This window comes from Phodopus roborovskii, unplaced genomic scaffold (genome assembly GCF_943737965.1).
Source record: "Phodopus roborovskii unplaced genomic scaffold, PHOROB, whole genome shotgun sequence".
In the NCBI taxonomy this organism is placed as follows: Eukaryota; Metazoa; Chordata; class Mammalia; order Rodentia; family Cricetidae; genus Phodopus; species Phodopus roborovskii.
The window spans coordinates 78213-92319 of NW_026125290.1; the positions used below are offsets into that span (position 1 = coordinate 78213).

General features: G+C 41.2%; 1 protein-coding gene across 1 annotated transcript; it reads left to right on the forward strand.

Moving 5' to 3' along the window:
• Positions 1 to 10: 10 nt before the first annotated feature.
• LOC127234090 (acyl-coenzyme A thioesterase 13) lies at positions 11 to 11322 on the forward strand. Its single transcript, XM_051200819.1, has 3 exons — positions 11 to 237; positions 9109 to 9293; positions 11033 to 11322. The coding sequence occupies exons 1-3, from the start codon at positions 157 to 159 to the stop codon at positions 11187 to 11189; spliced, it is 423 nt and encodes a 140-aa protein (XP_051056776.1). The 5' UTR covers positions 11 to 156; the 3' UTR covers positions 11190 to 11322.
• The last annotated feature ends 2785 nt before the right edge of the window (positions 11323 to 14107 follow it).

Sequence of the window (14107 nt, forward strand, 5' to 3'; positions counted from 1 at the left end):
ACTTGTGCAGCGGGAGCGCGCGACCCTTCACCCGCCGCGCGCCGCGAAGCGGGCTGGGCTTGCAGATTTGACCTTCCATGTTCTTGTACTTGGCAAGCGTCTGTCTCTTCCCAGAGTTTATTCCCGCAGAGCCCAGAATCTTGAGTTGCGTTCACGATGAGCAGCATGACACAGAATGTACGGGAGATGATAAAGGTCTTGTTCAGAGTTCCCGGTTTTGATAGAGTTTTGGAAAAGGTATTGTAAGGCGAAGCCTCTGGTCAAGGGACGAACCTAATAAAACACCCGAGTTAGAGATTTCTGTTTGGTGGAGTGCTCTGGTAAGCGCACCTTAGTGGCCTCTCAAACGCCGCAGGGAGCGTGGATTCTCATCTAAACGTAAATAAGCATGACTGTCACAGGTTTGGTCTTTTCACCAGCAGATTGTTGGAGTGAGCCAAGAAAAAAGTCAGTGTACCATTTAAGGGACGCTGGAGACGGCAGGACTAGTATATAGGAATTGTTTGTTTTAAGGTATGAAAGCAAAGTATGTTTGAGGCACCGAAGTCAATCACGGACAGCTTGTTCCTATGTTGTGTTTCTTGGTTTTGAGACTGGTTCTTACTCTATAACGTAGGTTGATAAATGTTGTATTGCATGAATGTCTGTTTTTCCAATTAAGGAAAAAAATGCTTGGAAATTTGGAAAGTATTTGGACATGAAATAATATTGGTCAACTACAGGCATTTGAAATCTTCCTCCTTTATGTGCACAAAGTGTCAGGGCTTTTGTCTAAAATAGGAGATAACACTTTGGTAAACGTATTTAATATTTTCAAATAAATATTTAAAATCCAAAGACATTATTTGACAGTGACTTTTTGAAAGGTAATATTATCCAAAAAGAATGTATTGCTCTAAGAGGAAATTTGAATTGTTATTTTTTAAAATCTGTTGTGAGAATTGGGATGTAGTTGACAGCATGCTTGCAGGTTGGAGGCCCTCCATTGCTGGGGATCAATAGCCATTTCCTCCTTAAGTTTTCATTGTCACCCTTGTGGGTATTATACTATTTTGTAATTTGTTTTGTTTTGTTTTGTTTTTCTTTTTCTATTTAAACAGTGTCTCTTTATATAGCCCTAGTTGTTCTTGAACTTGATGTGTAGACTCTGCCTTTGAGTGCTTGGATTAACAGTATGTGCCGCCACATCTGACTATATTGTGTGAAATAATTTTGCCATTGATTTGATTGCCTTTGAGTAATTAGTTAAAATTCTCATACCTTAGTTCAGCATAAGGGCGGTTGATGCAGGGGTGTTTGTAAGCTAGTTATGTAACCAAATCCCACTCCACCCCCCAAAAAAAAACAATTAACCTTTCTTTGAAAAAAAATAATATATTTTTTTAGATACTTAATCTTTAGAAATCAGCATAGATTTCACATTTACAGTATGGCTGGCCACACCATAAGAGCTTAGTATTTATAGACAGCAGCAAGTGGCTGTTCAGCCACACAGGTTAATAACAGTCATTGTGTGATTGGTAACTTGATTTACACCATATAAGTGGTTATGTTTTATCTAGGCAGAGAAGCTAAGACTAAAGTATATATTTATGTATAGTGGTTTGTATATGTATATAATGTGGTTTCTACGGTTTCCTTTGTTTTGTTTTTGAGACAGCATCCCGGCTGGTCTGGACCTTGAATTGACGTCCTTGCCTCTGTCTCTTGAGTGCTGGTATTACTTTTGTGGTTTAAACAGCCACAACCAATATATTTCTGATTAGTGATTCATAAAAGATTACACACCTGTAATCCCAGCCACACTCAGGAAGGAGGTAGACACAGAAGTTCATCCTCAACTTCATACCTACTTCAAAGCCAACCTGAACTACAAAAACATGAACACTTTATGTTCATGTGGTACATGTTTTCCTATCATGTGCCTTTCCCTGGAGAGAAATGAACAGACATCCGGCCAGGGTACCACCCTGCTAACATAGGGAACCAGTGAGAGTATTAGAGTACAGATGTTGAAAAGATAACCACATCACTGAAAAGCCCACCCCAGAGTGAGTGGGAACTCAGTATTGCTGCATCTCTGAAGCTCTATACTTGCAAACAGCCCAGCTAACAAAAAGTGTCCTCCCTCCAGCCTTGCAAGTTTTGATTGCTTCCTAAAGGAAATCTTTCAATTTTGTTTTCATTATAAATTCTCAAATTGTTAGGCAGCTTTGGAAATCCAGTTACAAGGGCACACAGGCTGCATTCCACGTTAGTAGAGCTCAGGCACAGGACCACATCTTGGTGAGTGAACCTGAGCTTCACAATGCATTCATACTAGAGAGCCTGCAAAAGAGCTTCTGGCCAGCTGCAGAACAGAATTCCTAGGCTCTTCTTTTAAGCTTATCCCATCCTGTAGAAATAGTATACTTTATTTAAATATCCTCTTTATAGGGACATTTGAAAAATGAAGAGTACTACGATACATGACCTTTTTTTTCAATAAATGACAGTTAAGTGCTTACAGCTCTCAAGGCTCTACAAGGAAGGTGGGAACCCTCTAAAGGGCCCGAAGTGCCTCTCCTAGGTTGCTGCCTGAGGCTTGGGTATTTTCACCAGCCTCCTCTGGCTGTCTCCTTTGGTTGCCAGACCTATCCAAGGACACAATTATAATAATTCATAGATTTTAGGTGGCCTTTTCAATTCTAGAATTGGGCACTATTTTGTCCTACAAAGCAGTATGTTTTCTGAGAACTTTTTTTTTTTTTTGTATATTGAATTATTCTTTGAGAACTTCATAAATACAATGTATTTTTATCTTATTCATTCCCTAGTTCTTCCCCTAAGTCCTCCCAGATCTACTAGCTGCTGTCTCCCAACTTGATGCCCCCCCACCTTTGTTTTTGGCTTTGAAACAAGGTATCTCTAGTCGTGGCTGTTCTGGAGCAGGCTGGCATTGAACTCATCAAAGACCCTCCTGCCTCTGTCTTCTGAGTGCTGTGATTGAAAGTGTGCAGCACCACACCCAGTTTTTTCTTTTTTAAATAATCCATTGAATCAGTTTTTGCTCTCCATATACTACAGTTGTGGGACCATGTCCTGGAGTGTAGCTGACCTACCAGGTGCCATCCTTAAAGAAAGCCAGCTCTTCCTCACCCCCCAAGCAGTCAACTACCCATAACTCTTCAGCTGGTATAGGGACTCATGAGCCACTTTTCTCCATGCTGGAATGCTAACCAACTTGATTCTATAAAGGTCTTATTTTGGTAACCACAGCTACTGAGTTAATGAGTATATGGACTCTGTCATGTGTGGAAGACACTTTTACTTTAGAGACATTTTTACCATAGAATAGAAGGCAGATGTTCTGGCATCTAAGGGTAGAGACTAGGGGTTCTAATCAATAACCTACAGTACACAACTGGTGGGGGGATGTCCTGTGTGCTCTATACTTTGTACCATGACAAAGAATTACCCGGTCCACATGGCAACTGGACTAAGGTTGAGGAATCTTGACTATGCTGCTAATTAAATACTTTGTCTTGTATCCGCATTAGTTAAATCACTACCTTGTCCTTTCTAAATTTATACTGTGTCCTTGCCCTGAACTTGGAATTGCTTGTTCACCTTGAGACATGTCATATGTTGTTGTATAAGAGAATGCAGCTTTTCTCTAAATCTCTGGTTAACAATTATTATCTAAGGACTGGAGGTGTAACACAGGGGTAAAGTGCACACATAAGTAACAACAAATAAATAATCCTTATATCAAATTATTTGTTAAATGGTATGTGACTCCGGACCATCTTAGTATTTTATGCAAAAAGTTTACCTCTCTGGTTATCTGATGTGATACTAGAGACTGCTTTGTTTACCAGACAGAGTTTCTCTGTGTAGTCCTGGCTGTCCTGGAACTCACTCTGTAGACCAGGCTGCCTCTGCCTCCCAAATGCTGGGATTAAAGGCATGCGCCACCACAACCCAGCTAACACTGGAGACTTTTTAAGGCAGGCAATGCTTTATTTAGGTTTTAAAAGCATTTTATTTTGTCATTATGTGGATTAGCGTGTCAGTGTATGAGTATGTACTTGTATGTGCAGATGCCCATGCAGGGCAGAAGAGGGCATTGGATCCCCTGGAGCTGGAGTTACAGGCAGTTGTGAGCCACTTGATGTGGGTACTGGGAACTGAACTCTTGTTTTCTGGAAGAACAATATACATTCTTAACAGCTGAGCCATCTTTCCAGCCTTTACTTGAATTTTTGTGAGACAGGGTCTCATAGAGCCTGGCCTCCTGGCCTTGAACTTGCTGTGTAGCTGAGGATGACCTTGCACTCTTGATCCTCCTGCCTCACCTCCAAATGCCAGGGTTATAGGTGAGTTACCACACCCCAAATATTTAGTGATTTTTTTTTTTTTTAAGTCAGTGAATCAAGCATTGATGTTATTAGGCAGTTCACTGGGAAAGTAAATGGGGAAAAATGGCTGTACTTGTGACTCAGAACATGGCTAGATAACATTTGCAGTTAGATGGGGGAGGGGTCAGAAATGATGTGACAGTGTGAGTCCCATGTACATAATCCATGAGAATGTAGAAGATGCTGGCAAGAGACAAACGTTGAAGGCCACAGAGAAAGGAACAGAGGACTGCATATGCCTGTGCAAATGTATAAGACAGTTTATTTTTCTTTTGTGAGACTGAGTTCTTACTGTGTAGCTTAGGCTGGCTATGAACTCCCAGGTCTACCTACCTCTGCCTCCTGAGATTAACGGTGTTTACAACCAAGCCCAGCTAAAGCAGTGTTTCTGATAAACCAAGGAGTCCAATGTGTCAGAGGTGGCTGAGTTCATGCCAACCTACTGCAGTCATTTTGACTTGGGAATGGGATAGACTTGGGCTACAAGCTGAGGCAGGAGGATTGGACTACATAGTAAAATCCTGTCTCTAAATAAATAAACAAAAGCCAACCCCTGCCTTAAAATAAGCAAAGCTAAGTTCTCTAGTAGAAAACCTTAACCAAAGTTCCAGAATCAAAGGGAACTTTTAAGGACTAAACTTCTGAGCTGAAAGGTGGCTCAGCAACACTTGTAGTGGAAAGACAGCCCAACCTGCAAGTTGTCCTCAATGTCCACAGGCACTCTGGTACATGCATACACACAAATGGGTAAATGCAGTTTTGAAAACAGTGGACCTCTGAGAACTACTGAGAACTACTGGCTCTCTAGCTTTCCTGCCTGACCTTTATAAGAACTTTAGGTATCATTTTACTTTAAGCCTTTCCTAATCCCTCAATATGAAAACATGGCTTTGAAAGTGAGATATAGAAAAATAAGTACATAATGGCTTACATTACTTTAAAAGTATCTATTTTAAGAAATCTGTGTCAGTCTAGTCATGGTGGCAGCTACCTGTGTTCTCATGCTCAGGAGGCTGAAGGAGGTGATCTTGAGTTTGAAGGCAACCTGAGCCACATAGTAATAAGGGAGGCAAGCCTACTTTCTCTGTCTCCAGTAATCCCTCCACTGCTAGTTTCCATACCCTGACTTCAGACAGAGATCTCTCAAAGCAGGCTTTGTTTAAATCTCACTCGTGTGTAACATGAACAATAAAAGACCTAGAGATTGATAATGGGTTTTAAGCTTCAAGCTGAAGATCAGAAAAGCAAAGCAGCTGGGCACTAGCTCTTCCTCTGCCTCAGACTGAAATGGCTGATCCACGAGCTCTCCCAAACCTAAGACTGAAGCCTGTCCGCAATGTGGCTGGAGAATCCTGAGACTTCAAAGTTTTTCTCTCCTCAGTGTGGCTGGAGAATGAATGTCTAATACTGATTACCAGAAGACCTTGCTCCTATCTTTATGCCCCTCTAGTGCTGGGATTAAAGGCATGTGATCCCAGGTGCTGAGATCTTTGTGTGAACTGTTTCTCTTTTAGGCTGATTCACTCTTATGTAGATTTGGGTGGCCTTGAACTCACAGAGATCTATCTACCTCTTAATCCTGAGTCCTGGGATTAAAGGTGTGTACCACCATCTCCTAGCTTCTGGCTGCTGAGATTAAAGGTGTGTATCACCAGTGCCTGATCTCTACAGCTTGAGGCTGACTTTGCTTTCTGAATCTTCAGGCAGCTTTAATAAATCATAAATAATATATCAGCACATTAGTGTGGTTGGGGGTGGTGGCACATTGGTGGTAGACAAGAGGATCAGGAGTTTAAGGTTACCCTCAGCTCTGACTACTAGATTGAGACATACTCTTCAAACAAAAAGAGCTCATTCCTTTTGCCCTGCCAATCCTCCATTTAAAGACTCATGCTGAGTGTGGTTCAGTGATAGAATACTTGCTTAGCACACAAAATAAGGCTGGGTTACAGTCTGGGCCTCTCTACTATATTCTATTGGTTTGTGAGGACATCTTGTGGCTGAACCATTTATAACTATAAACAGGCAACTGGCATTTATTTTGTTTTTGTTCTTCTGATTTACTTGATGTTTAAAACACAGCATTGTTGGAGGTGGCTTATATTATTTCTGTTTGTCCCCCTTTGTGGCCTTCTGTAGAATAAAAACTTGTAAAAGCTGTAATTGTGACTCAGGAAGAAGTCTAAAGACCTCTACATCCCGATTTTATGGGAAGATCAGAAAGAAGTTAGAGGTCACTGCAAGATTTTTATGGAAAACCAAAAGTCTCAGTAGTGAAAGATTTTAATGTGAGGAGTGTTCACAGTGTATGACCTGCTTGCAGAAATTCTGTGATATGAGGAAAGAAGAGGAGGGGGCTATTTTTGATGTTTTTACTTTTTTGTCTTTTTCGGGGGCCCACCACCCAGCTCCCAAATAAATCATGCGCAGAGTATTATTACTTATGAATGCCCAGCCTTAGCTTGTCTTGTTTCTGGCCAGCTTTTCTTATAAATTATCCTGTCTACCTTTTGCCTCTGCGCTTTTCTCTTCTGTAAATCTTCATGGATTGATGTGTAGCTGGATGGCTGACCCCTGACATCCTCCTCTCCTTGTTCTCTTGCTCTCCTCCCTCCTCATTTCTTCTTCTTTTTATCCTCTCTGCCTGCCAGCCCCATCTATCCTTGCTCATGTCTCGTTATTGGCCTTTCAGCTCTTTATTAGACCATCAGTTGTTTTAAACAGGCCAAGAATCACAGCTACACAGTTAACACTGTGAACATAACATAAGTCACTCACCTTAAAATAATATTCTACCACAGGGGATAAAGTCTAGTGGTGGTGATGATGGAGACAAACCATGCCACCACCATGGAAAGGCCTCAAAAGGAACACTTGCCACTTGCTTCCCTTTTTTTTTTTTTTTTTGGTTTGGTTTTTCAAGACAGGGTTTCTCTGTGTAACAGCTCTGGCTGTCCTGGAATTCTATAGACAAAGATGGCTTTGAACGCACAGAGATATGCCTGCCTCTGCTTCCTGAGTGCTGGGATTAAAGGCATGCGCCACAACCACCAGGCTCCAATCCTCTTTTTTTAAGCTGCTTTGCACTATTCATTAATTCGTGTAGGAAACTACTTACATAAAAACTAGAAAACGCCCAATTTAAACCTTTATATTGGTGATTAGAATATGAGATTGTGGGGATTGGTTGGTTGGTTGGTTCGTTCATTAAAAAGGTCCAAAGAGAAACCTGTTAATGCAGATCTGTGATCCTATTATTTAGGAGGCAAGAGTAGACAGTGAGTTCAAAGCCAACCAGGGCTACATAATAAAGACTTGTCTCAAAACAAATATTCAAGAAGATGCTAGGGGGGCTGGAGGGATGGCTTAGATTGTTGTTCTTGGAGAGGACAGGGTTCAGTTCCCAGCCCCACATGATGATCCACAGCCATCCATGACCCGATTGCAGGGGATCCAGCCTTCTCTTACTTGAGTGGGCACCAGGCACACTCATGATGCACAAGATGCTTGGTCACAAAAATAAAGTAAATTTAAATATTAAAAAAATATAAGGAGATTCTTGTACACACAGCACTCTGAATTCTTTAAGATTTATATTTTATTTTATATGTGGTTTCCCTGCAGCTGCCTGTAGAGGCCAAAAGAATCTTCTTGAACTGGAGTTGCAGGTGGTTATGAGCTGCTGCATGGGTGCTAGGAATGAAACTGGGGTCCTCTGCGAGAGCATCAAGTACTCTTAACTGCTGAGCCATCTCAAAGCCCAATGATCCGTGAACTCTGCAAGATAAGGAGTAGCAAACAAACATTTTTTTCCCCTGAACATTCTCTCTCTCTCTCTCTCTCTCTCTCTCTCTCCTCTCTCTCTCTCTCTCTCTCTCTCTCTCTCTCTCTCTCTCTCTCTCTCTCTCTCTCGCTCCCTGTTCCCTCCCCCTTCTTTCTCATTTGCAGCCCTGGCATGCTGATCCCAACTGAGTGCTAGGCGACTTTGTTAAGACCAGGAACCCATCCATGTTCAAAGCTCCAGTGCAGCAGGCAGGAATCTGGGGATGCACTCCTGTCAGGCTTTACTCTGGGAATCGAGTTTCTAGGTTAAGCTAGAAAATAAATTGTACAAAGGTTAATTTCTACCATTAACTGGCAAGTTAACTGGATTTCTGAGGACACCATTTTAGGCAGATTCTGTTTCTTCAAATGACTTTTTAAAAACAAGATTTTGGAGCTAGACATACATGCAGGCAAAAGACACACACACATTTTTAATTAAGGACAAAAATCTCACTGTGGGGGATAGAGAGATGGCGCTGTGGTTAAAACCACATACTAATCTTGCAGAGGACCTGGGTTTGGTTCTTAGCACTAAGGTTAGCTTACAACTGTCTGTTGCTCCATCTCCAGAACACCTTACATCCTATTATGGGCTCAGAATTTGCATGCCATGTGCGTATACTTACACATATATATGCATAATTTAAAATAAAATACGTATCTTTTAAGGTCTCATTAATATAACCCTGGCAGGTACTTAATGCAAGTCCTCCTCCCTTTGTGCCTGACAGAGGGCATTAATGCTGGAATTACAGGTGTGTGGCTCTTTGCTTCCAGCTTCAAGGTAGTTTTTGCTGTGCTGATGTATTTGAACTATTCAAATACCATGAAATTAATGTTTTTTTTTTTTTTTTTTTTTTGTATATATTTGCTTACTATTTAGGTGACACTTGTCTCTGCTGCTCCTGAAAAAGTGGTTTGTGAAATGAAAGTGGAAGAACAGCATACTAACAAGCTCGGTACGCTCCATGGAGGCTTGACAGCAACCTTAATAGATAGCATATCAACCGTGGCTCTGATGTGCACAGAAAGAGGGGCACCTGGAGTCAGTGTTGACATGAACATAACGTACGTATGTACATACCATCCCAGTGATTTTTTTAAAAACTGACAATCGTCTCAAATAACTTACACTATATTGTTTAGGGGATAATGACAAAAATCTATACAGCTGGCAGACATAAGTGCCTTTTTTCAAATATCTTCAATCCATAATTGGTAACTTTCATACAGTCCTTAAAAGTATCACTTGTAAACTGGGCATGGTGTTGCATTCCTTTGATCCCAGCAAAGGCAGGAAGATCTCTTGAGTTCAAGGCCAGCCCTGCCTACAAAGTGAGTTCCAGGATAGCCAAGGCTACACAGAAATCTTAAGAAACAAAAAAAAGGTATCACTTTTGCCAGGTGTAGTGGGACACACCTTTAATCCCAGAATTTGGAGAGCCAAGAAACCTCTGTGAGTCCTAAACAGTCTGGTTGGTCTATTTAGTGAGTTCCAAGCCAGCCTGGACTATTTAGTGAAACCGTTTTAACAAACAACCCCAAAACCCAAAACATTAAAGTGTAATCCCAACACTTGATAAAGACTGGAGGATCAGAAGAGTTCAGAGCCAGTCTCAGCTATATGAAACCCTGTGTTCCCCGTTTCCACCTCCCCCCAAAGAAAAGTGTGAATGACATTTGGAGGAAAGTCGTTGACCATTCCCTAAATATTACCAAAATCTTGCAACAAGGTGAACACGTACCAGGAAGGGATTCCGAATCTCTCCTATGACTTCTGCTGAAATGACAGGACCAGGGAGCAGTGTGTGGCCTAGACCTCAACCATTGTGGAAATGTCTGTAGAAGCCACTTTTCCAATGGCCACTTTCCAGTGGAAAACTTGAGTTCTAAAGCTAGGCAGGTTGGCTCATGTCTTTAATCCTAACACTTGGGAGGTTGAGGCAAGAGGATTTTCAGTTCAAGGTCAGCCTAGGCTACAAAGCAAGACCCAGCTTCAAAACACTGAAGGTTCTATAAAGCCTGAGAACAAATTAAGAGTTCAGTAATCAAATCACAGGACAAAATGTAGAAGATGGACAGAAAAGAGACTTTATGCTAATGACCCATAATGATTAAACCAGATTGATGACTAATTTTCCATGAGGACTCTGTGTTAAATGGAAAAAAGAAGTGGAGAGGTGACTCAGTGGTTAAGAGCATTAACAGTCTTGTAGAGGACCTGAGTTTGGTTCCCAGCATCCACAACATCAAAGCAGACTGCCTGTAACTCCAGCTCAGAGAGACCTGACACTTGTCACCTCCATGGACACTCATATCCACAATCCACATAGAGGTATACACATAATTAAAGATGGCATCTGGACAGCATCAAATACAACTAATGGGGCCAGCCAGATGGTAAGAGTACTTCCTACCAAACCTGATGGTTTCCAGTTGGTTCCTGGAACTCACATAGTAGAATGAGAAGACTGACACCAAGTTTTCTGCTGACCTTCACTCAAACACCATCATGTGTGCAAGCACACACAAAATGAATGCAAACGTAATAATTTTTAAAAACTATAATTGCTTGTGAAGTGGATCTTGACTTGTATGTTTTCTTTATGTAAGGGACCTGAGCATTTATGGGTTTGGTGTGGACAGGTCTTTCTACAATAATCCTCATGGATACAGATGGACAACTATATACGTTGTCAGTTCAACATTCAGACCAGCTGGTTGAAACTGATACCAAAAGCTTGGTAATAGTAGTATCTTTCATCAGTTACTTAATGACTAACTATAATTTAATGTTTTCTTTCAAGGTACATGTCACCTGCTAAAATAGGAGAAGAAATAGTGATCACAGCACATATTCTGAAGCAAGGAAAAACACTTGCATTTGCCTCAGTGGATCTGACCAACAAGGCCACAGGAAAATTAATAGCACAAGGCAGACACACAAAACACCTGGGGAACTGAGGGAACAACAGGGTGACCGGAAGAAGCCCAACAACAATTAAGAGTATAATTTGTAAACAACTTTCTGAAATATTAAAACCAGAAGTAACTAAGGAAGTATTTTCTTCTGGGAAAATAAAGAACCCAAAATGTATGAAGGTTGTGGCTGCCTTTTTTTTTTTTTTTTTTTTTTTTTTTTCTCTTTCCCAGGGCTATCCTGGAACTGTGTAGACCAGGCTGCCCTTATTCTTAGAGATCCACCTTTCCTTACCTCCCTGGTGCTATGATTAAGTGTGTGCCACCAAGTCCAGTGGGGATGTCTTTCTTTTGAAGTATCTTGTTTTAAGTCAGGTGCAGGATAATTGATGAAGGAGTTCTTGGCTCAATGTTTTGGTGTATGAGAGTCTGGTTTTTTGGCACCTAGAATACTCTTAAATCTTCTGCCTCAGCCTCCTGAATGCTGGGATTATAGGTATGTTCCACCTTGCCTGGCTAGTTTTAGTTCACTGTTTTTGTAAGAAGAAAAGCAAAGAAGCTAGACTTTAAGATTACTCTAAAACTGAAGACTAGTATTAAAAGAGAAAGATGAGTTGATATCAGTCAGTACTACAGGCTGGATAGCATATAAACCTTAGAAATGACTTGCAAGTCAGTTTACACCATACATTTCCATTTCCTTTATGAGACATAATAAACTTCAAAATGGAAAGCCACATCATACTGGGAAACTAAAGAACCTGATACACAGCCTAAAAATTTGAAGAGGGAAAAACTAAATACCTATCCCTGCTGACTTTGCATCTTTAGTACAGTAGGGACATAGGAGTCCCTCTGAATCTCCCAGCCTATTGTATTCAAAAGTTAGCAAATTAGTGATGTAGGTCTTAAGTTTGTATGTTCTTAATTTTCCTTTTCTTAGAGCACACTTGATACTTTGTATATAGTTTTGTATCAAGCATAAATCTTTCCTTTAGACTAAAAGGGAATTGTAGTGAGATATTCACTCTGCCTGCACCTGTTGCACTGACCTCACCCGTTGGGGTGATGGGGACAGGTGCCAATGTGACCTGGGAGAACAAGTCTGGGGAGGCTCTCTCCTGCTTCCTGCTTGGAGACAGCATCTGGAGGCATCCTTGGGATGGGAACCTGCTGGCAGTCATCTGTCTCTGTTGTTATTTCTCCCTGAATAAACATCAGCCTGTTTTCCCCAACCCTTATTTTTCCATAATATAGTGGATTTCTGAAAGGTTTCAAAAATTAGAGGATTAAGGTCAGGCACGGTGGTGCACACCTTTAATCCCAGCACTCGGCAGGCAGATCTCTGTGAGTTTGAGGCCAGCCTGGTCAACAACGCGAGTTCCAAGACAGCCAGAGCTGATACCGAGAAACCCTGTCATGAAAACAAATAAAAAGGACTCTTGATTTCATTATAGAGTGGAAAGACAGGGAAAGTGGCTGTCAGTAGACTTGAAATATTTGAGGTCAAAAGTTGTCAATATTAGATACCAAACCTCTGGACTCCTCAGCCATGGACAAATAAGAAACCTAGATCTTGGTTTCTATCCCTTCCGACTAAAAGGACAGGTAAAGAAATGGTTCCAGAGCTAGAGGCTGGGACTCAGCTTGATTTATCTATAAAAGGGCCCAAAACCTGAGTCTTGCATATTGTGGAAGGCGGGCAGGGCTAATACTGAAACATGTTGAGAGTAATTTGAAAAATGTTTTGCAACCATGATTGGTTGGGGCTGGAGATAGCACAATTGTACTGGCTGCTCTTCCAGAGGACCTGAGTTTGATTCCCAACACTGACCTCCACAGGCTTTGCATGTACATGACAGACATGCATGCAGGGCAAAACCTCTATACACAAAGGTTGAAAAACTTTCTGAAGATTGGCTTGGTTGGGCACTAAGATTCATTGTAACTCAAGGGAGGAAAAGAGGACATTTTCATATTGTTTGCCATCAGTCACTAGCAGTAAAGTACATAGTACAGAAACCAAAGTTAGCTTTAAGGAGCAGATGGCATGTGCTTCGGGATATTAACCTGAAGGGTACAAAGTCAAGCTAACCATAGACAAACTGAATTTTTTGAGACAGTTAACTAGAACATGGATGGTACACTGTCATGTTCAAGGCTTGGTAATGATACCATATTTTAGCCGGGAACACCCTTCCACCACCACCAAATCCTGTACTTGTACCAGGGCCATAAGTACCAGTGCAAAAATGAACTGGTTGGATAAATATGGCTTCTGAACTCCCTAATCATGTTGAACACAATGTAACAGTAGTTTTTAAAAAGCCACTGGCCTCTGGTGACTTATATCTTCTACTTATGAGCTTGGGCAAATTTCTCAACCTGTATGTCTACTTCCACTGTTAAAGATAGCTGTAGAACAATGCCTGGCCTCACAGAACCTTCAAAACCCAGCAGTGGCGCTCAAGATGCACACAGGTGGATATCTGTTGTGCTAGTAGTAGACTGGGAGCAAGCTTAACTCTCTTGGTGGTAGTACTGATAGCAGCATCCTGCTCCTACCTTTAAATTGTTGAGTGTTGCCCCCAAATAAGTATTTGATAATTCTTTCATTCAGGATTTGTGGACTCCCTTACTCAGCCCACAGATCTCTGTGAGTTAGAGACCAGCCAGATCTACAGATGGAGTTCCAAGACAGGCTCCAAAGCTACGGAAAAGCACTGTCAGGAAAAACAACAAAAAGAAACTTTCAAAATGTTCTATCAAACTGATTCTACCTTTTAACTAATCAGAGATTATAAATGCCCTTTTACATTAAGAATGTTTTTTTCCCCCTTTTCTGTGAAACAAAGCAAAGGGCAGGGGATTATTGAAGTTGACTATGTGTCTGTCTTAAGTTCTTGTTCAAGTCACAACTGCCAGTTCTTTTTTTCTGAATAAACAAACCTTAAGTGACCAAA

Bases quoted from the DNA above. Each gene is read 5' to 3' on its own strand.
- LOC127234090 (XM_051200819.1), top strand. From the start codon at position 157: ATGAGCAGCATGACACAGAATGTACGGGAGATGATAAAGGTCTTGTTC. The intron at 238-9,108 runs GTATTGTAAGGC...CTTACTATTTAG, and splicing joins TTGATAGAGTTTTGGAAAAG to GTGACACTTGTCTCTGCTGC. The intron at 9,294-11,032 runs GTACGTATGTAC...TTTTCTTTCAAG, and splicing joins AGTGTTGACATGAACATAAC to GTACATGTCACCTGCTAAAA.